Below are 25,692 nucleotides of genomic sequence, written 5' to 3'. Positions count from 1 at the left end.
GACACACTGAGCGTAAATATATATATTGATTGCAATTATTCCCGAATGAGTGAGCGTTCATGTGCAAAGGATTAGCATTTCAATCAATATAATTATCAACGTTGTAGTGACTTTTGTCTTTCGCGCCCTTCTCAGTCCACACCCACTTCCCTTTGTCCGCCAAGCAGTCATATCGGCTTAGAGAACATCACCTATCATTTCCTTGTAACCTATCTACTGTTTGTTTGTTTGTTTATGCATTTCTGTGATTATTTAGTTAGTTAGTTAGTAAATAAATGATTAAGGCAATTGATGTATGGATGATCCATAATGAAGGCTGGGTTCGTGCAGATAACCAACAACTTACGACGTTTGGAATGAGACTAACGTGAGGTAAAGAATAATTCATTAATTAGAAGACTAATTGATCAGATATTAAAATATCTGAAAAGTTATATTAGGAAAATTATAATTTTGTAATCTGAAGATTTTCCTTGGTGCCCCGACTTCCTAGTTAATTACATTTACGTGATTAGTTTAATCACGTAATAATAATTACAGAGAATTGATTTGATAAAATAAGTCTTCATGTTAATGATGCCAAAGACACGACAACGTCAACAGTGAAGAGGCGACTCCAGGATGATGGTCTTCTAGGCAGAGTTCCTCTGTCCAGTGTCTGTTCTTTTGCCCATCTTAATCTTTTCTTTTTATTGGCCAGTCTGAGATATGGCTTTTTCTTTGCAACTCTGCCCAGAAGGCCAGGGGTAATTACAGGCAAATATATTGATAAAAGTTACCTTGTCCGAGAGAGATTTGCGTGACTATCAAAATGTCACGCAAGGGTAAGCCTGCACAAAACACAGACCTTAAATTAAATAGTTCTAAAATCCCCTACAGAAATATGAATGGTGGAAAATGATTGGAACAATTTCTGGGTTTTACCACTAGGTTTTATGGGTATTATGACTCATACTGTGGTACTCAATTCACCAAGCATGGACTGATTCATTCTGTGAGGAGAACCATCCTACTGCAGTTTGAACTGGCCCTGCCATTATAATTTAGACATTGGGACCACATACTGTATGCTTTTGCCTGTTGTCTTTTCTGGATTTTGTCTTACATTTTATAGTTGAAGAACACCCAGCACAGATACACGTGCTTGTTTGAGCATTGTCTCTCACTTTTGTCCCCCATGATCTATTCACTAAGTCCTGCAGTTTGAACTAGCACTGACGTTCTATTTGGACATTGAGACCACAAATGCATTTGTCTGTTGTCTTTTCTTTGTGGGTTTTTAAGAGTGTTGGGCCAGTAACTTAAGTTTGGTTGTTTGAATCCCCGAGCCAACTAGGTAAAAAAATCTGTTGACGTGTCCTTGAGCAAGGCACTTAACGCTAGTTCTTCAACCCTAGTTCCTTCTGTAAGTCGCTCTGGCTAAGAGCGTCTGCTAAAAGACAAAATAATGTACTGTAGATAGTCCAAATATTGCATGAAACACCTTTGCTATTTGTCTCTACTCAATAAATGGTGAATCACTAATTGTGATGTTTTTTTTTTATTCGTATGTACAGTATATGCAGGAAACGTACATGATGGAAATGTCTCACACTCCGTCATAGTTAGTAGAATAATGAATGCATTGGCAAGACTTTGGCACTCAACATTTAGAAGGTTAGTAGGAAAGTTTATAATTTAAACCACCTAAATATACTCACATTCACTGAACATTTAGTAACTGCTTTTTATATAATCCTACAGGCTCTATCATTCGCCATACCTTATATTCCAATGCACCCAACAAAATGCATGTCCACCACTAGGTAGCCTAGTGGTTAGCGTGTTTGACTAGTAACCGAAAGGTTGCAAGATCGAATCCCTGAGCTGACAAGGTAAAAATCTGTCGTTCTCCCCCTGAACAAGGCAGTTAACCCACTGTTTCTAGGCCGTCATTGAAAATAATAAGTTCATTTGTTCTTAACTGACTTGCCTAGTTAAATAAATACAAATATTGGGCTGTTGTTCTTTGGTGACCAGAGTTTGATTTCTAAACCAAATTAGTTATCTTATTGCAGAGCACATTATACAACTGTTTTTAGAAAATATTGTATTACAAGGTATTGCCATATGTGTGGGTTATGTATTGGCTAATATGCATCTGCAGCTGTTGTTTTTAAACCTTCATTCTAGCGTACATGACACACATCTTTCTATCTGCATGCCTTTATTGGGTTTCTATGAAAAGTATATGATTGAATGTGTCTTTAAGCCTGCAGCTAGTTACTTTAAATGAGACATATAATCATGCCAAAACATGATTCAACAAATGAATTCACTGACAGAGGTAACTAATGAAACAGGAACTGAGATTTACATGTACAGTAGCTGGCTAGTCTGTAACATTGGCTAGCTTTCAATAAATTGGGTAAATAGTTAATGGAGTTACCTCTTCATATGATCAAGACAATTCGTATTGCATGATGCATATTTTAAGTGAACTCAAAAACAGATATTTATCTCATTTCAGTCTGGGAGCTAGCTAACTATATCTGTTCCTCTTCATCAGACAGCAGCTGGCGTTTTCATGAGGTTGTGTTTACATCATAGATAGAATCCGGCCATTGGCTGCCTTCATCACGAGGGGTATGCACGGGAGTTTGATTGGTTTCAAGTTTAGTAGTTCAGCAAATTTGCCTGAACGGCCGAGTGTTGAAATATACTTTTTATGAGAAAATGTGCAAGAATTGAAGGTGCCAAGACATTTTATAGTAAGAATGTTTTACTGCCATATACAAAAAAATCAGCAACTCCCTCGACGGGGATCAATCAACTTCACGTTTTAAGGCTTCGGCCCACCATCTATAGTTTAATGTATAAAAATGCTGAGTTGCCCATTATTTTTGGCTACCATGGGTAGAAGAAGAGATCTCAATGACTTTGAAAAAGGGGTCTCAAAGGGGCATAGAGGGTTTAAAGTGTGTGTGTGTGTGGTCTCAGTTACCAGATCTCAACCAAAATTGAACACGTATGGGAGATTCTGAAGCAGTGTTTTCCACCACCATCAACAAAACACCAAACACCAATGGTGTTGTATCCCTCCAATATAGTTCCAGACACTTGTAGAATCTATGCCAAGGCGCATTGAAGCTGTTCTTGCGGCCCATGGTGGCCCAAAACCCTATTAAGATACTTTATATTGGTGTTTCCTTTATTTTGGCAGTTACCTGTAGTTTAGGTCTACTGTATCAATATTGATGCAATATGGGTTTACCCCAAAGGGGGGCAGTATAGTAACATAAAGCAACGAGGATGTTTTCAAGACTTTGGGGTTTTCAGTCTTCATCCCTTAGGATAATTGACTCATAAATGATACTTGTAGTCTCAATTGTAATTGTCATCAGATTCATATGTGTACTATGTAATGTTGTCAGTCCGTTTCTTCAATCAATGAGAGTACTCGCTGTGGGTAGGGCTAAGGCATTGGCATTGATGGCCTTTAATGATCACAGACATTATGCTCTCTCTGTGATATTGTTCCTCAGCTCCAATAGCGTGGATTCCCTATCAATGGATGGCCATCTCTAAATCAAGTGGGTGGCCTGTCAGTCTCTTTCTGGCTTGACACATTTCCCACTATATATTTTGGAGTAATCAAGGCCTCCCTTTGAACATTCCCTCTGGCCCCTAATGGTCTACCTCTCAGATCTGCAGCCATGAGAGAGAGAGAGACTGCTGTGCTCCAGAGATGGAAACCATGGATCAGTGTAGTCTCTGGGGGGGAAGTCTCAGTGGGTTCATCTTAGGAGAGCTGGATGGAAGCCGCGAGCTCCACTGGATTTTGGGAGAGGCTTTGAATGGAGGACAGCAATGGGTAATTGGTAATAACAGTGTAAACCCTAATGTAGTGCACCGCTGTTGGAGTTGCTGCTGTGACTGAGGCTGTGACTCTAGCAGTGCAGTGGCCTCATGTGGCCCCAACCCCCCATTCACCCCCATTGGTGAATGGGATGACACAATAGGGGGAGGGGGGCAGCAGTGGCTCAGAAAGGCCCCCGGTCTCTTGCTTCAGTCTATGGGAACTAACCAGGGCCCCGGGGCCTATTTTTCAGTGAATTATGAAAATGACAACAGGAAGGATTCCCATCTCTATAGTTTGCAGGGGGTTGGCTTGGCTAGCAGGGCCTAATAGGGGTGACAGGTACAGTACAAACAAGGGAAAGTGAGCAAGCACAGACGTGGCGATGAGGTTTCACACACAGAGACTGTGTCCTAAAAGCCAAGCAAAAGTAATGAGATCAAGTGTTTATGATCCTGGAAAAGCGAGGGCACCTATATACTCGAGACTTACCATCAATTTCTCTCCCTGGAAAAGACGGAGGGAGAGAGAGAGAAAAAAGAGAGTGGGAGCCTGACTGTGATGGAGAGCTCAGTCCATGGAGCCGGGGTTGAGAATTTATGGTCAGGAAGAGGGATGAAAGTGTAATTTACAGTCCAAACTCTACCGTTCCCCTGCCCTCCCCTCTTGTAATGAGAAACGGCTGTTTTTGTTGCACAGGATGAAGGCCTGGTAGATTAGACCAGAGTAGACCCATCCCCCTAGCTATGACACATCCTTCGTTTTTATTTCTGTCCCTGCTTTTATAGCCCCTGCCCAGGCTCCAGCGTTTGGCCCAGTACTCAGAGACTGCCGCCCCGCTTGCACTAGCTGGGTCATTCCCGTTCCACCTCCCAAGATGGCCTCCCGTTGCTCCCAGCGGCATGCAGTGCGGAAGCTGGCTTTCCATACTGTTGCTCCAAACCGTCATCACCTGGATGAACTGAAATTCCCCAACCTGCCCCACATTTCAAGCCATTTTCCCATGCTTCAATGGAATAAATACAGTATTGTCTCCATATGGCCACTCACAGCCATTTTATACAGCCTATGTTAACAGTCCAGCACTGAATGTACCACCAACACAGCCCTCCATTGCCCAGAGTGATTATACTCTATGTCAGGGATGGGCAACTTTGATGGGGTGGGTGCCACAAAAAAAATCTGAACTCATCATTAGGGGTTGCATACCCACATCCATACCCACATATGCAGTCTGAGCCTTTTGGGGGCCCTAAGTTACATTTTGTTGGGGGTCTCCCTCTTGACAGCAGAAAAAAACATTGTTTTCGCATTAATTTCCTGCAATTCTACACATTTTGCCTGGGCCGTAGAGAAAATGTTGCAGTTTTTAAGTAAGTTTGCTGCAATTCTACAAATATAGCCATAGGGCGGAAAATATTTAGCAATTTTATAACCAATTTCATGCAAATCTACTCATTTTGCCATGGAACAGAGAGAAAAATTTGCAGTTTTACAGCTGATTTCCTGCAATTCTACACAATTTGCCATAGGGTGGAGAGAAATGTTTGCATTCTTTAATATATCTAAGTGAAAGTGACTAAGAAAATCAATGGGGGCCCACGATCAGTAAATCCACCATGATTATTACAAGTTTAGATAGCCGTCTAGACTAACTTACAAATCTAAAACATTTTAGCTGACAGACTAATTGAGTGACTGTCAGTGATTCACATAACAAGAGAAAAAATTCTGATGCACAACCACATTTCGGAATTGCACCTTGTGTATTCTACTATTCTAACTCTCAACAGTAAATTGAGACTCAACTTGATTTCCCATGAAACATTTTGGGAAATTGATCCCCAGGCCGTGAGCTGCCAGTTTCCCAACCCTGCTCTGTTGTTCTACTGTTATTGTGCCACTGAATGAGATCAACATTATAATAGAGACATAATGGAGACATAATAGAGCGGTTGGAGAGATTGACTGTGGGGAATGTGCAATGTTGTCAGATTTATGTTATTTTAATTTGGGCTTGTGCATCGTGGTTCAGTTTTTATGGAGACATTACATGAGATTTGTGCACTTCCTTCAGCAATGACAAACATATGCCGTGAATGTTGAGTTCCTCAGGTGCTGTCATTATAAATTTAAAGAGCCCGTGAAAGGCAGTCTTAATATGTGTGTCAATTATTATGGTGACTGTATACTTACTGGTATAGTACACAAATACAGATCATTGGTATAAATGTAGGCTACTGTACTGTATATCTATGGCATATACAGGCCAACTACTGTATGTGTGAAAAGTAAAAACCATTGAGAGACCACGGAGAACAAAAAGGAAATGGAAACATGGAAATGGAAAGACTAATAATAATATTTGATTACACAGGAAGAAACTGACTACTGTAAAATATACAATGATCATGCTAGTGTGTCTGCCATGTTTACTGAATCTGAATTTTATTCAAGCTTTCACAGAAGTAATAAGATATATCATAATGATACTAATAGTCGTTATGATCAATGATATACTGACGTCGGCATTTTCTATCCACAATATCCACAATATGAACGCGTATTTAACGTATACCTTCTCATGAAGCTAATATTTTTGTGTAAAGCAAATAGACCCAGGGAAAGCTAAACAAAATGTGACAATGATTGCTCATAGATTAGTGTCAAACGGTACAAAAGCTTTAGTTGCTCTGTCGTATCAGGCTGACAGTAGTTGAATAATGCAATGATTATTTCCACTGACAAAGCTGTATATAGCACAGAACATAAAGGCTGTGCAATATGTCGGACCCTGTTGCAAAAATACATGATTACTAAGCAGCTGTAGACGGTTTACATGTAACCAGAGGCATATGATTATGGAAATATTGATGCGTTGATATATAACTGTGCCTTTACAATGGTCTCGCTCATCGTCTAAACTCAGCAAAAAAAGAAACGTCCTCTCACTGTCAACTGCGTTTATTTTCAGCAAACTTAATATGTAAATATTTGTATGAACATAAGATTCAACAACAGACATAAACTGAACAAGTTCCACAGATGTAACTAACAGAAATTGAATAATGTGTCCATGGACAAAGGGGGGGGGGGGTCAAAATCAAAAGTAACAGTCAGTATCTGATGTGGCCACCAGCTACATTAAGTAGTGCAGTGCATCTCCTCCTCATGGACTGCACCAGATTTGCCAGTTCTTGCTGTGAGATGTTACCCCACTCTTCCACCAAGGCACCTGCAAGTTCCCGGACATTTCTGGGGGGGAATGGCCCTAGCCCTCACCCTGCGATCCAACAGGTCCCAGACATGCTCAAGGGGATTGAGATCCGGGCTCTTCGCTGGTCACGGCACAACACTGACATTCCTGTCTTGCAGGAAATCACGCACAGAACGAGCAGTATGGCTGGTGGCATTGTCATGCTGGTGGGTCATGTCAGGATGAGCCTGCAGGAAGGGTACCACATGAGGGAGGAAGATGTCTTCCCTGTAATACACAGCGTTGAGATTGCCTGCACTGACAACAAGCTCAGTCCAATGATGCTGTGACACACCGCTCCAGACCATGATGGACCCTCCACCTCCAAATCGATCCCGCTCCAGAGTGCAGGCCTCGGTGTAACGCTCATTCCTTCGACAATAAATGCGAATCCGACCATCACCCCTGGTGAGACAAAACCACGACTCGTCAGAGAAGAACACTTTTTGCCAGTCCTGTCTGGTCCAGCGACGGTGGGTTTGTGCCCATAGGCGACGTTGTTGCCGGTGATGTCTGGTGAGGACCTGCCTAACAATAGGCCTACAAGCCCTCAGTCCAGCCTCTCTCAGCCTATTGCGGACAGTCTGAGCACTGATGGAGGGATTGTGCGTGCCTGGTGTAACTCGGGCAGTTGTTGTTGCCATCCTGTACCTGTCCAGCAGGTGTGATGTTCAGATGTACCGATCCTGTGCAGGTGTTGTTACATGTGGTCTGCCACTGCGAGGACGATCAGCTGTTCGTCCTGTCTCCCTGTAGCGCCGTCTTAGGCGTCTCACAGTACAGACATTGCAATTTATTGCCCTGGCCACATTTGCAGTCCTCATGCCTCCTTGCAGCATGCCTAAGGCACATTCACGCAGATGAGCAGGGACCCTGGGCATCTTTCGTTTGGTGTTTTTCAGAGTTAGTAGAAAGGCCTCTTTAGTGTCCTAAGTTTTCATAACTGTGACCTTAATTGCCTACCGTCTGTAAGCTGTTACTGTCTTAACCGTTCCACAGGTTCATGTTCATTAATTGTTTATGGTTCATTGAACAAGCATGGGAAACAGTGTTTAAACCCTTTACAATGAAGACCTGTGAAGTTATTTGTATTTTTACGAATGATCTTTGATCGACAGGGTCCTGAAAAAGGGACGTGTCTTTTTTTGCTGAGTTTATATAAAATTTCCCATTCTACCAGATTGATACGTACACACACATTAAGCTTATGTGCAGAAACACATATATACCCACACAAATATACATACACTTGTTTGACCACTACTTCACAAAAACATTTTGCTGAAATTTTGTAAACATACAGACAGGCACGAATGCACACACAGACACTCACAACACACATACACAGTTTTCATCCTTAACTTTTTATGCTGAAGATACCAAAACATTATTCTATTTGAAATTAAGAACTAAGCTATTATGTGGGTAACCTTTGTCTAACACCAGATCAGGATTTGAACTAAAGCCGTATAAACTTTCTCTATATTGTTGCTGGTTTGTTTTGGAGTGGATTCTCTACAAACCAAAAATTTCATTAAAATATGTTTTCCTTCAAAACCACACATTTGTTCCAGTGCCTTTCTTTTGTTTAATCATAAAATAGAATTAAAATAAAGAATCTTAATACTGTTCATTTTCTCTATATCACAACAACATCTCCTTAGAAATATCTACTTGCTACCATTCACAAAACATGAGTCGTCAACATTGAAAAATAGATTTTGAAAAGCACATCAGGGATTCTAATGGAATGTAGAGATCCTTGATCATTGTGAAGACTCCATCTTGAAATTCTCATATTCAGTGTCTTCCACTGTTCAGCCACTGGGATCTCCATCTGCCAACTCCATGATAAACCTGGGAGCGGTGAAATTAAACATGTTGACCCTACTGCAAGGCTTACAGTGGAACCCTCCACATTACACATTCACCTTCTTCCCTCCAAGTCTGATAAGTCCAAGTCCTGATCCTCATTTATTGCAGCAATCCTCCAGTTCTCTTAGAGCATCTTCTAGAATGCATAGCAGCATTAATCCTTTTCTTCATCAGTTTGATATTGTCTCCTCTGTCCACTGTCTGTCTCTTAATAATGGCCAATGCAGGTGGATGTTGCCTAGTCGCCTTGTTTTTGTCCCTCCTTGTCCCCACTAAGTCCCAACGTGAGTAAGGCCTAGGCTACTGTGCTAGGGGTAAGGCTGGGCGCGGTGGTGGCCTGGTTTTGGCCCTTTTTCCTCCTGCCGCCTCCCTTGCCACCCTCTCTTCCTCCTTTTCCTCCCTCTTTGCCCCCCTCTCTGCTTCCTTCTTTTCCTCCCTCTTTGCCACCCTTCTTGCCACCCTCTTTGCCACCCTCTTTGCCCTCGTGGCCATGGCCTCGGACGTTTTCTTTGTCTCGCCTCCTCTGCTGGTCTCGTCGCTCGCCCTTATTCTTATTCCCATCTGGATAGAAAAACAGATTGAAATGCATTATAACACGACTACGACACCAAAATAACAGGGTAGTTGGGCTCAGCTTTTATAAACAGGGCTTTGATGGTGTGTGTTTTAAGTACAGTAGAGTCAGAATGAGGTTGGTAGACCTTGACATTAACCCATATTCACAACAGTTCAACAACAAGTGGCATTGTGTGGATACCCCGGTTCCTAGCTTTCCTATCAGGCCCTTTTAATACCGGCAAATTGCCACAAAGCCCCAGGTATGCAGCTCAGGATCCAGAGCCTTTCATAAAAGCCACCATGACGCAACACAGTGCTGCATTGGGCTGACAGGAAACACACAGCAGTGCCATAACGACAGGCCGGAAAACAGTAATCAAACCTTTGTGAGGAGTGTGGCCGCGACTCCGAGCCGGACACGTCTTAACACTCGCAGAGACAATGGCTGATGGAACATAATAGTTCATGTAAACAGTTGGGAGCCGGTTGAGGTGAGCTCCTTTCTTAATGTCTGCCTTCCCTTCCCTCTCCACTCCACCTCCCCCCGCACCCTCGTCTTCCCCTCCTCTTTCTCTCACTCTTGCTGCAGGCTGTTGTCTGGACTTCCACCTGGCACACAGTTTAAGTGCATAATTGCTCCCTAAATACAAACATCCATTAAGAGTAGCTTTCCAGAAAAAACATTCAGGAGAGGATAAAACAGAGGAATGAAAGTAAATCAACACGGTTGAAGTGGAGTGAAAGAGTCCTTCATGTCCTGTACATACAGCTATAGATTGTTCAACATGCGAGCACTCATTGACATCCTCTTGACATTGTTGATGTAAATTGCGCTACGCCACTACACCGCTAAGCCACAATGAGGTTAACATGTTGGAGCTCTAATCACAGCGTGTGTGGGTGTGTGTCTACGTGTGTGTGTGTGGCTTGTTCGTGTGTTCGATCAGGCGTGGGTATAAACAATCTTTCACGCACATAAACGGGAATGGATGTTTGTGTCAGGTGTCAGACAGTGGTTGTTTATACTGGGCTGATGAGTACTCCCACGATGAGAGGAAACTGGGCAGTTAGGCTGAGGGATGTTTTCTATGAACTTGTGTGTTGAGTCTCCACGTTCCCTAGAAACAGAGACTCAAAACACTCACTAAGGGGGCTGGACAGCATTCGCCAAGGCTAATTGTTTGACAACAGGAGGCTCATGGAGCATTCTTGTTTGTTTGCTTTAATAATATTATATTATATTTAAACAATAAGGCCAGAGGGGGTGTGGTATATGGCCAATATACCACGGCTACGGGTTGTTCTTATGAACGACGCAACGCGGACTGCCTGGACACAGCCCTTAGCTGTGGTATATTGGCGATATACCACAAACCCCCGAGGTGCCTTATTGCTATTATAAACTGTCTACCGACGTAATTAGAGTAGTAAAAATACATGTTTTGTCATACCCGTGGTATACCGTCTGGTATACCATGGCTGTCAGCCAATGAGCATTTAGGGCTAGAACAGTTATATAATTAAGCAATAAGGAACGAGGGTGTGTGGTATATGGCCAATATACCACGACTAATGGCTGTTCTTATGCACGACGCATTGCATCGAGCCCTGAATGCTGATTGGCTGCCATGGTATATCAGACCGTATATTAGCCGTGGTATATTGACCATATACCACACCTCCTCGGGCCTTATTGCTAAATTATATAACTGTTGTAATAGGCCTACGCCTATTTTCTCCATTCTGCACCACGTGCTTTGTTAGCTTGTTTTCTAAGTAATTTGTTTGTTATTTGAATGTATTTGAAAGTAGGCAAAGACAAAAAGCCTTGATATTACTCAAATATGCTCCATCTCAGTATAAACCAATGAAAATCCCTATTTAGTAGACCTGCAAACATTTACGTATTTAATGGCGCATATTTTGAATAAAGAGACCCCTGAAACTAAATGAGTTTCAATAAGCATTCCTATCATTTATTTAACGAGGACCTGGCAGGAGCACAGGTGTGCAGTTTCTTTCCCTTTGTTCGGTAGAAAACAGGCAGAGGCAGACCTAATACAGTAGTCCACTAACTAGAAGTAGTTGATGTTACTTTTCTTGAGACACGCAGGGCCAAAGTCATTAAAGCATCTGTCTCTGTAGGGCCCTATTGGCCAGTTGGCTCCTGACATTGGGGGCTGTGTCACATTTCTTAGGGGAGTGTTGACAAGACTTGATTACTAGCTTTGTAAAGTATGCATGTGTTGACTGCCTTGAGTAAATAAACCATTTCTGGGAGATTCATTTCTCCCCCTAATGAAAACAAAATGGAGACCATTTGAATTTGGAAGACATTTGTTTCTGTTTAGAGTAATGTGCTATTGTCAGTGAACCTGGGGAGTTACAGTAAGGGCCGTTGTGTGAGTGTGTACAGCAGGACCTGGGCTGATTCTCTCACTGTGCAAGGACTTAATTAGACCCGTGACAAGCCCGCTAATGGACCGAGGGGGACTCCATCAATTTATGACAGCCATGATTGAAGCTCCACTCCATCCAAGCTAAACAACTATGGCCTGACAAAAGCAATCACGCATTTAGCAAATTCTGTTTTCGTGCGGGCCTATTTGTAAAAAGCTGCAGGAAGAAAAAGGGGAAAGCTTGGCCAAATCGACACAAAGCGTGAGATCTGCAGACCAGTAAATCACTGGTGTTATACAAGCACTGCACCCTGTGTTTTTTTACAGCGGCCCCGTCGGCCAAGTCTTGCAGATGGATTCGCATCCTCGCTAATTTAGCACATGGCAAGTTTTTTTAAGCACATGAAAAAGGGCTTAGTCAAGGTCATGATACCCATCGCCTATGAATTAATTCACATAAGAACATTTATTTGTTATGCGCCTTGACAGGAGATACTTACTCATTTTCACAACAGTGTATTCTGACACCAGAATAAGGAAAACAAGTCGAAGCTAATGCCTGTCATCTCTCAATGTCAAGCTGTCAACATTTCACAACTGGAGTCACATCATACGTCTCAATCATACGTCTCAGACTCCTGAGTCCTGACACACCACAGTCAATTGTTCCAACACGGCAGCCCGTTCCCTCATTTTCCCTCCTTTCACAACACCACTCGCTAAGTTTAGAAATTTGGCATTCCGCACTACACATTTATGGGGCAGTTTATAATATTTCACTGTTAATTACTCTTCTCAATCCATGGTGGAAATTCTTTACAGGATGCAGGCGTCAAGCAGTGTAAATTTGCCTCTCATTTCTCAAACAGTGCTGTCCTGGTCCTGTCCAGTGTGAAGCAAGCCCACTCCTCCCTGAAGAATTACAAGCAAGAGCTCGTATATATCCTCCCTCTAAGGATTTCTACATCTAATGTTGTATAATGTTGTTTCTGTGTGCATTTTCACGTATTCCATCTGTTACATATTGCATAACTGACATGATTCTTCATTGATTCTTTACAATGGGTAAACTGACGTTTGTTGAAAACTGTTAATCAAAATAGTAGCAGCCCTGAAATCCAATAAGCGTACCACCCGCTCATAAAGTTTGGGAATATTGTTTGTTTACTGCACACTAAGTCCTTGTAAAGAAATGGAAGCTTCCAACTTTGATTCAACATGTACATTAATTAGCTGCCAAATAAAATATTCACATGGATTAAAACCAGGAATTACAGTGGGAAAAGTAGGAGATAGAAACAGTGGCCAAATGGGCCCGTTGTCAGCCGATCCAAGCCATACAAAACAACTCCTTTCACTTCAAATCAACATTTACAAATCGACTCCAAACCTTTCTCTACCTTTTTATTGGGTCGATCACAAGGCTAAGCATCTCAGCCATGCTGGTCAATAAAGTTTTGACTGGTCTGTTTTATTTTATAAGGCAGAGTTCATTGAAACTTACTGACCGGGCCTCCCGAGTGGCGCAGCGGTGCTAGAGGCGTTACTACAGACCCGGGTTCATTCCCGGGCTGTGCCACAACCGGCTGTGGCTGGGAGTCCCATAGGACAGCACACACTTAGCCCAGCGTCGTCCGGGTTAGGGAACGATTTGGCCGGGGGGGTTTTACTTGGCTCATCACACTCTAGCGACTCCTTGTGGAGGGCCAGGTGTCTGCAGGCTGACCCCGGTCGCCAGTTGAACGTTGTTTCCTCTGACACATTGGTGCAGCTGGCTTCCGGGCTAAGCTGGCGGGTGTTTAGGAGCGCGGTTAGGCGGGTCATGTTTCGGAGAACGCATGACTCCACATTCGCCTCTCCCGAGCCCATTGGGAAGTTGCAGCAATGAGACAAGATCGAAATTGGGGAGAAAAGTACAAAAATAATACAAAATACAAAAATAATACAATAAAAACACTTACTGACCAAAGGAGAGGCCTTTTGGTTTCTTGACTACTTGAATAAACTCCATCTTATAAAACCAAATTCTACTAAAAAAGTGTTATGTGCCAAAGAACAACAACGGAGTAGTACTAATTAAAGCATGATTAATGTGTTATCAAATTGAGTGTTACCGGGCAGATATTTAGCTTAGCAACATTAGCCAGCTCTGAAACAAGATGGTGGATGAATGATAAGAGCTAGAGCAAACATGTCAGAGCCATGTAAACCTCACGCCTCGTTGAGCTTCAAAACAAACAGTCCAACTCCAGCTCTTATCGTCGTCCAACTCTGCAGTGCACTGCATGGCACCCTCCCATCTACCTTGCCTGTTTGGCTCTTTAGGAGTGTTTGTTTACATGGTTCGCAGTCAGAGGCTCAGTGTCCTTACTGAGCCAACACTTTTGAGGTTCCAGGTCATGGTCATACAGGGGGTTAGAGCAAGGAGTTTATGACTTCATCAGAAAAGGTGCTAATCACAATATTATTGACTTTGTAGTTGTGTTGAAGTGTTGTTTTGTCATCTTTCATCTACTGTCTCATTCCTGTCCTTTATCCATCCATATATTAATTATTTGTTTTACTCCATTTCCTCTCGTTGCCACTCCCCTACTGTAGGTATGTGTTAGTCCTCACCTCCTTTTCCACATGGTGTCTTCTGCACTGTGCACTTCTGCCTCTCAGTCTGTGGAGCACATGGCCGGGGGGAGGACGCAGAGACCGTGTCAGGGCTGGAGGCATGAAGAAGCTCTTGCATTCTGGTCTGTGTGCCTTTCTTAAAGCCACACGTCTTGTTCTTCTTCATACAGGGACCCCATGGGCTCCATTCGCCCAGTTCACATTCTACAGGTGGGATAGAAAAGAGGACAGAAGTTAAATACAGTTTTAGATGCACACACATAGATGACATGCAACAAGCCCCAAGTGAAACCCAGTAAGCTTTAGATTTCAACAGGTCTTACATGTTCACAGTGAGAAAATAATGCAGAGGAACTTATCTCACCCAAATCAGACATCCTCCATTTGGCCTTATCAAGCCCAAAGCCTCTATGTTACCAAGTCTGTCCAGTTTATCTAGAGACCTCAACTGTTTTACCCCTAGTGACATGCTGTTGAGCTTAAGTCATGACTCCATCTGTCAGGAGCTGGTTTCAATCGTGGGGGAAATTTCTACCTTTTCTGGGAAAATATTTTGACTTTTTTGTGAAAGGCTGGGGGGTGGGAGGGGATGAAGCAAGCAAACTTCATACTGCCAAAAACAATGACAGGGAAATTAGCCTTGCAGAGTAATGCCATTAGTGCTCTATTTGCTTACTTGTGACAGAAATAATTTCAAAAGAAATCAATAAAATGTCCTTATCATCCAGCAGGCCTCCCTCAGAAGTTCAGCTCGCTCGCTGGTGATTGAGAAACAGCAGACAGAGAAAGAAGAACAGAGGAGGAGGAGAGCTCAACAGAACACAGCTTCTCCACGTCAATCAAGTCTTGAACTTAACTCTCATATGGCAGACGATATTCATCCGACAGGCAGAACATACTTGGCTGCTGATAGCTGAAGGGTATTTAGTATACCATGTGCGATGGGTTAGGGTGAACGGGGGTGCATGATGGGGTCAAATATGCACCTGAGAAACATTTAAGACTTTGTGACAGGCTCTCAACACAAAAATTCATCACACTTAACTTTATATGCTTAACACTCAATGTATGGGTAGTGTGGGACTTACAGTAATATTCTCTGAGCCATTGAGATAGTGAACTAACATTTTAGCCATCTTATTCAAAAGCTAATATGTGCCAAAAGGCAACATGCCCTTAAACTCATAGTTCATAATCCAGTTCAGTGTCAGCTGTGAGTGAAGCTGTGGCAGGGGGTGAAAGGAAGAGAGGTCAGAGGTCACTCACCTACACACTCCATGGTACCGTTGGTGGTGCTGAGGCCTTCAGGGCAGCTGGGGTAGCATCGCCCTCTGTGTGAATATAAGCCCTCCTTACATTTTGTGCAAAAATTTCGATTGAAACACTCCTCACAATTCTCTATTTTACATTCTGAAAGGAAAAGGGGGGGGGGGGGGGGACCATGAGACAAAGAGAGGAGAGAATGAGAAAATTAAAGCGCACTTAGTTGAGTTCATATTCATTGTGTTAACATAGTATACATGTACACGTTGCATTAACTGACAGCATAACACATCACTGTTAATTGTTCTGGCTTCAAGCTTCCGTGTTAATACAGAATAATACAGTATTACTATACAAAAACAGCAAAGTATGTTTAAAAAATGTGAAGCCTTTCTGCTGCACGAAAGGATCCTCTTCTCCTCGGGGGAGGACAAGAATGTAGCCTGATTTTTATCTCCTATGAGAGATTTATTAGTGATAAAACAATGGGGAGAGACTCTTGGGGGGATTCTGCATGAATAACACCCATGTCTTAAAAGCATATGCATACCACGGCTACATTTTTTGGAAAGCGGGTGGCCCCGAGTACGGGCCAAGAGTAGAAAGCACGTCAGCGGATTTCCAGAGGTCTCCACGCACCTTTGCCTCGTTAAAAACTCAGCTTCTCCAGTCAAACAAACAACTACTTTAAATTGAGGGTAATTATGGGCACGGGAGAATGAAAAACAGACACCTTAGAGGACTACCAAGAGCCCCCCTTTCTCATCCCAACCCTTCTCCTAGCCCACCTTTTTCATTACCATCATTATCTTATTCTGAAATAATAACATTTTCTCTGCCAAAACCAGAGTGGAGAAACAGAGGCACGCTAAGCGAAGGTCACAGATGTAATCCTTACATCTCTGGGTTGGAATATCTGTGAATATCCAGTCACAAAACACTAGACACCTTTCCCATAAACAACTAAAATAAATAATGTCTAGTCGGCTGGAGTCTTGCCAGGAGTTCGAAACGAGCTAAAGGGAAGAATCCTCGTTGGGATTTTAATGACCTAACCTCAATTATTACTTTAAGCTCTTGACAGCTAAATTTGACTTTAGTGATGTTTGGAGAAAATACTTTTACAAATGCAGACATAATGTAAAACAAATGTGGCTAACAAGACATCTTGGGGATTTCGATATGTCCTAAATGGAAGCGGCTGACTGGATACTAACAGCAGGTTAGCCACGGAGAGGCTTGAGAAGGAGGTGGAGGAGACTAACCAGCATGCACAGCGGCCTTTCAGGATTCAGTGGACAACATTGAAACAATAACGGCTAAGGTTAAGTTAATTTCAAGTGACAGTAAAACATTAACAAAAATGTGGGGATTAGAGTAAGCCAGAAGTTTTGTTGTTTTTATCCAAATTTGACTATTTTCCCAAACCTACTTCCTGAGTACCTAGCAGACAGACATGCTCTGAGTTTATGGCCCTATGATAATGTTCACATACAGTACATGTACAAATGTTTGTCAGGCTATTGCAAATCCCCAAATTCACTTTTAACAAGGCACACCTGTTAATTGAAATACATTCCAGGTGACTAACTCATGAAGCTGGTTGAGAGAATGCCAAGAGTGTGCAAAGCTGTCATCAAGGCAAAGGGTGGCTACTTTGAAGAATCTCAAATATAAAATATATTTTGATTTGTTTAACACTTGTTGTTTACAACATGATTCCATGTGTGTTATTTCATAGTTTATGTTTTCACTATTATTCTACAATGTAGAAAATAGTAAAAATAAAGAAAAACCCTGGAATGAGTAGGTGTCCAAACTTTTGACTGGTACTGTAATATGGAGAACCACAGGACACCTCTGTTTGTTTCGAGACTACTAGCAAATCTTGGTCATGTTCACATTTTAAAATGTTTTGCAACAGAAAACGAAAATGGGTGTTTCTTATTTGGACAAGTCCAGTTATTCCCTCCCATTTTCAGTCATATTTCTTCAATTTGGTGACTAATGAACATGACTTATGATTCTGTTTTCAAAGACATGTGCCTTATGACTGATGGAGAAAAACTAAAGGGCAATACCCCTGAACCATTTCAGTTCCATATTTGTGTTGCATCATGAGTTTACCTGTTAGGAAGTTTGTTTTTAATAGAAATAAACGAAACATTACAGACATCTGCTATTAGATGATGTTGCAACAACCTATCTAACAAAACAACTTTCATACACCAAAACAACCTGCATGTTCTTCCTGTAACAAAATATGACTACAAGTTAGTTGCCTTGCTCTCTAATTGCCTATCATCATAGTCACTTTCCTAAAAAATGAGAAGAAGATATAATTTACCTTTGAAGAGGCAAGTTTAGTTGTATGATTCACAAGGGAACTTGCCAAATGAATAATTCAGTTGTGTCCAGAAAATTAAAATTTACTTTAAAAAGATGGATGTTTTGATACATAAATGGTAAAACTCAATGAATAGGGACTGTGAACTGGCATGAACCCCTGGCTCGCGAGACAAAATAAAAAAAGACATCCTTGAAAGAAACAGACAAACAACAGTGCATTAGAAATGTTTTTCTTTTGAGTTTCTTCCATTCCTGTTTTCCACCCACAAGTAAGAGAAAACAGACCACGAGCCGGGCTCTTGGCACCCCTGGTTCAGAAAAAAGGTGTTTGCGCCACCAGAACCAACATGGAGTAGTTTTGTAAACATTAACATGTACACATGTATACCAACCCTATTCCACCCTATTTCAACCCACACCCCTTAAAGGAGGGCTGGACCTACTGATTTGTTCTCTGTATTTTTGCTTGCTCATTAAGAAATGCAGCTGCCTTGACTGAAGCCAAATGAGAGTTGTCTTGTGGGTGTGGTTTAATGTGGGTGTGTGTTTGCATGTGGGAAGTGTTAGTACATTTACTCTGCAAAAACAGTACAGTGTCACGCCCTGACCATAGAGATCCTTATTATTCTCTATGTTTGGTTAGGTCAGGGTGTGACTCGGGTGGGGAAGTCTATGTTTTTTGTTTCTTTGTTTTTGGGCCGAGTGTGGTTCCCAATCAGAGGTTTGAGTGTGTTGTGAAAATAAAGAATCATGAACACTTACCACGCTGCGCCTTGGTCCACTTCTCTTTCGAACGACGAGCGTTACAGAACCTCCCACCAAAAACGGACCAAGCAGCGTGGCCAGGATAGTTGGACATGGGTGGAGATCCTGGACGGCAAAGAGCCCTGGACGCATATTGGGGAGTATCGCCATCCAAGGGAGGAGATAGAGGCAGCAAAGGAGGAACAGCGACGCTACGAAGAATTAGCATGGCAACAACGGAAGCCCGAGAGGCAGCTCCCCCCCAAAATGTAGTGATGATCCATGGCCCGGAGCCTCCAGTGATGATCCATGGCCCGGAGCCTCCAGTGATGATCCATGGCACGGAGCCTCCAGCGCCGGTCGGCAGTCCAGAGCCTCCAGCGCCGGTCGGCAGTCCAGAGCCTCCAGCGCCGGTCGGCAGTCCAGAGCCTCCAGCGCCGGTCGGCAGTCCAGAGCCTCCAGCGCCGGTCGGCAGTCCAGAGCCTCCAGTGGGGGTTCCCAGTCCAGAGCCTCCGGCGACGATATACGGTCCGGTTCCTCCAGCAACGATCCAGGGTCCGGAGCCTCTGGCGACGATCCACGGTCCAGTTTCACAAAAGTGGGGGGAGCCCCAAGCGGAGGGGGATCTGCGTCCTGCACCGGAGCCTCCATCAAGAGGAGATGCCCACCCGGACCCTCCCCTATAGGTTCAGGTTTGCGGCCCGGTGTCCGGACCTTTGGGGGGGGGGGGGGGGTACTGTCACGCCCTGACCGTAGAGATCCTTATTATTCTCTATGTTTGGTTAGGTCAGGGTGTGACTCGGGTGGGGAAGTCTATGTTTTTGTTTCTTTGTTTTTGGGCCAGTGTGGTTCCCAATCAGAGGCAGCTGTCTATCGTTGTCTCCGATTGGGAATCATACTTAGCCAGCCTGTTTTCAGCCTGTGTTTGTGGGAGGTTATTTTCTGTTTAGCATTCTGTTGCCTGACAGAACTGTGCGCTTTCGTTTTTTCACCTTTTGTTATTTTGTTTGAGTGTGTTGTGAAAATAAAGAATCATAAACACTTACCACGCCGCGCCTTGGTCCACTTCTCTTTCGAACGACGAGCGTTACACACAGTTACAGTCACTCACCCTTCTAGATAACTTGAAACAGTCTAACCAGGTCTTGTGTCTGGAATTAGCCTAGGCTAGCTAGTGCTAGCCAACTTCTTTCGCCAATTAGCTTCAGCCGGCTGGTGTGCGACCATTGAAAAAGTGGTTTGACTGGATAGCCTATGTCACGGGCTCGTTAGGGATCATCAATAAATTACCCAATGTAAATGTCATGTTTTAGTTCTCATTGAATTCTTTCAATATGAATTTCTACAATTTATAATCAGTTTAATGGTTTTTAAGTCATTGACATTTGGAGCTATTGAAATGTTCAAATATTGTCCCATGTACACTACCGGTCAAACTTTTTAGAACATTGTAGAATAATAGTGAAGCCATCAAAACTATCAAATAACACATATGGAATCATGTAGCAACCAAAACAGTGTTAAACAAATCATGTCTCAGTTCAAGGCCCATCTCCAGCTTGACAGATACTATTTGCTGGTCTTTATGAGTGTGTTGTCGTGTTGCATGTCATTGCTGTGGCTGTGGTCATGTGGTGAAGAGAGCTCCTTCCACACATGGCACAGCAGTTCAAAATGGAAATTACACCTCACTTCCCACTGGACCACATTAGTGCCCATTGTGTGTTTACCATTATGGTGAAACATTGAGATGATATACATGTTGTACGGTGGAATATTATTGGATGTGGTTTGTTTTGTCCAACACAGAAAAAATGTCAATACAAATATTGGAAACCTTCTTACTGGGGCTTTCCTGGTCAGTTCACATCATAGTCACGAAAAACTCCTCGCCCTACTTATGACACAATGCATTTAAAAAACGAACAACAAAGTCCAAGAATCCAAACTCACGGATGCATCTGTTGGTATCGGGAGTCCGCATGCCGAAGTATCCCTGTGGGCACGAGGCGAGGCACACGCCTATCTGGCGGATGTCATTGCGCTCCAGGAGAATGAAGAGTTTGGGCTTACATTTTATACAGCCATTGTATTCGGAACATCGCTCACAGCCATTTGAGCAAGATGGTGGCCCCTCAGTGCTAACTGTGGAAAGATGAGGGGAAAGAGAGAAGGAGAGGGAGAAAGACAACAGTCATTAAAAACCAACATATAAGGTCCAGTTACCACAAAGTGAATAAAGAGAAGTGTTTATCTGTTGGCTACAAACACTAGATTCAACACTGGCAGTATCAGTGAGGACATGGCCCTTTTCTATTTTTGCACCACATAGCCATAAACCTGGCAGTAGTTCATGTTGCAGCTAATCTAACCAGGGGCCATGCCAAACATCTTTGTTTGAACAGTTTTCTCACTGTTTACTTGAAACTGCTCGCCGGAGATCCTAAACAGATTTTAGTTGAAGAAGCCCGGGTGTTTGGGACTGACATCCCGCGATGATCGATTCCACATCATGCCATGACATCACACAGCAGGGGCCCCCCCGGGGTCAACTAAAAGTGACTCAGCCATCGGGATCTCGCCAATTACACGAACATGCCAGACAAAAAGGGAAATGCGCAAAAATGCATTAAGTTTCTTCCCAACACTTCTATACAGAGCCGAACATGTTTTGGTGTTTTAACCATCCGCCCACGAAGCTGAATATAACAATCTAAGAATTCTACTGAGCCACAAAACGCTGTCTCAAAGCACCCCATCTGCATTTGGCTCTCATCCACATATAAGCCCATGATCATACTTCATATCCCTATTCCCTCATCTTCCCAAAAGGCTAGAACTCGGACACTCTGCTCTGCTACAGCCAGTAATTTAAATGCCTTCCCTGTAGCTCAGTTGGTAGAGCATGGTGTTTGCAACGCCAGGGTTGTGGGTTCGATTCCCACGGGGGGCCAGCAAAAAAAATTTTTGTATGAAATTTATGAAATTTATGCATTCACTACTGTAAGTCGCTCTGGATAAGAGCGTCTGCTAAATGACTAAAATGTAAAAAATGTAAATGTAAATGATTGCTCAGAAAGCGTGTCAATATCCACATCCTGTTTCTAGGGGCCATTTGGTGCCAAAATGGCGTTCATCCCGGTTGATTTTCAGGCCTATGTGATATCAGCATCTAAATATACACACACTCACACTGCAATCAATCTGCCATCCCTGTCTCCCAGAGATAAGTTGGGATGGTAAAAGCTTTAAAAATGTTCTCCCCGCAAATCAAGTACACCATGCCTGAGTCATGGTAACCTCGCATGGGGATGTAGCCATGACACAGCCAGACTCTTAACAATTTAATAATGATAAAAGTAACAATCACACTGTGTAATAGTTAACCAAAAGGTGAGGGGGGTGTTTTCGGGTTGTGGCACTATTGTCTGGGAATGGAATGCCATGTACAGTGAGGGAAAAAAGTATTTGATCCGCTGCTGATTTTGTACGTTTGCCCACTGACAAAAAAATTATCAGTTCATAATTTTAATGGTAGGTTTATTTGAACAGTGAGAGACAGAATAACAACAACAAAAAATCCAGAAAAACGCATGTCAAAAATTTTATAAATTGATTTGCATTTTAATGAGGGAAATAAGTATTTGACCCCCTCTCAATCAGAAAGATTTCTGGCTCCCAGGTGTCTTTTATACAGGTAACGAGCTGAGATTAAGAGTGTGCTCCTAATCTCAGCTCGTTACCTGTATAAAAGACACCTGTCCACAGAAGCAATCAATCAGATTACAATCTCTCCACCATGGCCAAGACCAAAGAGCTCTCCAAGGATGTCAGGGACAAGATTGTAGACCTACACAAGGCTGGAATGGGCTACAAGACCATCGCCAAGCAGCTTGGTGAGAAGGTGACAACAGTTGGTGTGATTATTCGCAAATGGAAGAAACACAAAAGAACTGTCAATCTCCCTCGGCCTGGGGCTCCATGCAAGATCTCACCTCGTGGAGTTGCAATGATCATGAGAACGGTGAGGAATCAGCCCAGAACTACACGGGAGGATCTTGTCAATGATCTCAAGGCAGCTGGGACCATAGTCACCAACAAAACAATTGGTAACACACTACGCCATGAAGGACTGAAATCCTGCAGTGCCCTCAAGGTCCCCCTGCTCAAGAAAGCACATATACATGCCCGTCTGAAGTTTGCCAATGAACATCTGAATGAAAGTGTTGTGGTCAGATGAGACCAAAATGGAGCTCTTTGGCATCAACTCAACTCGCCGTGTTTGGAGGAGGAGGAATGCTGCCTATAACCCCAAGAACACCATCCCCACCATCAAACATGGAGGTGGAAACATTTTTCTGCTAAGGGGACAGGACAACTTCACCGCATCAAAGGCACGATGGACGGGGCCATGTACCATCAAATCTTGTGAGAACCTGGTGAGAACCTCCTTCCCTCAGCCAGGGCATTGAAAATGGGTCGTGGATGGGTATTCCAGCATGACAATGACCAAAAACACATGGCCAAGGCAACAAAGGACTGGCTCAAGAAGAAGCACATTAAGGTCCTGAAGTGGCCTAGCCAGTCTCCAGACCTTAATCCCATAGAAAATCTGTGGAGGGAGCTGAAGGTTCGAGTTGTCAAACGTCAGCCTCGAAACCTTAATGACTTGGAGAAGATCTGCAAAGAGGAGTGGGACAAAATCCCTCCAGAGATGTATGCAAACCTGGTGGCCAACTACAAGAAACGTCTGACCTCTGTGATTGCCAACAAGGGTTTTGCCACCAAGTACTAAGTCATGTTTTGCAGAGGGGTCAAATAGTTATTTCCCTCATTAAAATGCAAATCATTTTATAACATTTTTGACATGCGTTTTTCTGGATTTTTGTTGTTATTCTGTCTCTCACTATTCAAATAAACCTACCATTAAAATTATAGACTGATCATTTCTTTGTCAGTGGGCAAACGTACAAAATCAGCAGGGGATCAAATACTTTTTTCCCCTCACTGTATGTTGGGACAGTTTTTGACCCTGCTGATAGAGGTCACGTACTAGAGCATGAGCAGCCATATTACTACTCTGGATGAAGTGTTGTCGAACCAGGACAGACGGGCACAGAACATACGGAGATGATGTGATGAAAATATGTTCTGTAAATTCAATGCAGATATGTCAATTTCTCATTTCTAATCTATAAACAGCTTCGGTCCTAACATATAAAGGCTGTTGCGCGTGGCAAAGTTGAAGCACCTGTTTCCCTGAGTCTAACTCCTACAAGATGAGTTACCCTAAATTATACACTTCAACCACATGATTATCTACCTGCCAGCCAACAGCAGTGGGTAACATAGTCTGTGGGTTAAACCATGCCGGGTCAATCTCACACAATCTCACAATCTCACAGAGACTCTCAGTCTCTATAAAGGGCGCTCTAGTATATTTTAAATAACCCAGAAAATAAACTTGAAAAATCGCTTCAAAATTCAAGGGGGAACACTGTTCACCTGGGATAAAGCTCTTACATGACAATTGACACATGATTCATAGGTCATTGCTAACTCGTAAGGTATGGTAAAACACACTTTGGGCATCAGAAATATATATTTATTGTGTAATGAAAAGACAAAAATTCGAGCAAGACCCATCTGATTAGCCTTTCTTCTGGACATCTATTGCCACGCCGAAGCCAAGCTCTATTTACCAAAGCCAAGCTCAATAAAATTCTGACCTCTCCTGACTGCTTGGATGTTTTTGTGAGGTGGGGGTGTAGGGGTGCAGAGGCTGGTATCCTCTAAAAGCTCTTCTGAGGGAAAAGGCATTATATTATAACCAGTGGTAATGCCTTGCACTGAGATTCACCCCGCTCTGAGGGCAGACACTGAAGCTGAGAGTAAGCTCTGTCTTTGTGGGTGCATGAGGTCAGAAAAGTGTTTATAAAACTACTTGAAAACCAAACAACGCAACATGGTCCAACAACCATGAGCTGAAGTGTCAGAGTTGTTCCACTCAGTGCCTCAGAGGCAGACATGGAGAGAACTGTGGTGCTGAAGCTCTAGCCATAAAACCCAGGGTGAATCCGCCTAAAACCCGACTATAAACATTCTTAATACCCATAAAAGCTCAACATAAACCAAGAAAGGCATAATCATAAAAAGAGGGTCACTCAAAGACAACTGAGGCTACCATAATCCATCTTGGCAAAACAAATAATGAGGATCTAGAAAAATAAACAACATGTAATCTTTACTGCGGCCATTAAATGTTTATAAGAAATGTACCACTGTGGCTCTCAGAGGCTGCATGGAAACCAGAGAAAGAGTGAGTGTGAAAGAGAGAAAGGGATTTGGTAACTCACTCCGTTTCTGCCTCCGTCCCTTTGAGAGCTTGAGTCCGCTGTCGCTGTGACCCATGGAACCGAGAAAGACCATCGCCAGAGCCACCAGTCCCAGCTGCATAGTCCCTGGTGCTGACCGGCCACGCGGGGTCCCCCCTGCAGGCAGACGGATCAGGCGGGGGGCCCCTTCCACTCTGTGACAGGTGGATCACTCTGCCGCCGCTGCTGCTGTTGCTGCTCCTCCCTGCTGCTTCCCTCCCTCCGCTGCTTCTGTCCACTGGGTCTCTCTCTCTCTCTCTCTCTCACCCACTCTCTGTCTCTCACTGTCTCTCTCTACGGGCTGCTGCGTCCACAAATCCCTTCAGTAGAGGATTATGCTGCTGCAGCTGCAAATCCAAACATGCCCGGGGCACAAGCCATAACGGTGGTGTGTGTGTGTGTGGGGGGGGGGGGGGG

The 25,692-nt window shown here is 43.2% G+C and overlaps 1 protein-coding gene across 1 annotated transcript; it reads right to left on the bottom strand.

The window, feature by feature from the left end:
- Positions 1 to 6,260: 6,260 nt before the first annotated feature.
- On the bottom strand, positions 6,261 to 25,661 carry LOC106605132 (R-spondin-1). Its single transcript, XM_014200478.3, has 5 exons — positions 25,258 to 25,661; positions 20,855 to 21,046; positions 15,812 to 15,955; positions 14,543 to 14,749; positions 6,261 to 9,530 (listed from the first exon to the last, which is right to left on the bottom strand). Exons 1-5 carry the CDS (start codon positions 25,355 to 25,357, stop codon positions 9,265 to 9,267), a joined length of 909 nt encoding a protein of 302 aa, XP_014055953.1. The 5' UTR covers positions 25,358 to 25,661; the 3' UTR covers positions 6,261 to 9,264.
- Positions 25,662 to 25,692: the final 31 nt, after the last annotated feature.

Source organism: Salmo salar, chromosome 05 (genome assembly GCF_965601325.2).
Source record: "Salmo salar chromosome 05, fSalSal1, whole genome shotgun sequence".
NCBI lineage: Eukaryota > Metazoa > Chordata > Actinopteri > Salmoniformes > Salmonidae > Salmo > Salmo salar.
The sequence above is the reverse complement of the archived record's forward strand: the minus strand, read 5'-3'. Positions and strand labels throughout refer to the sequence as shown.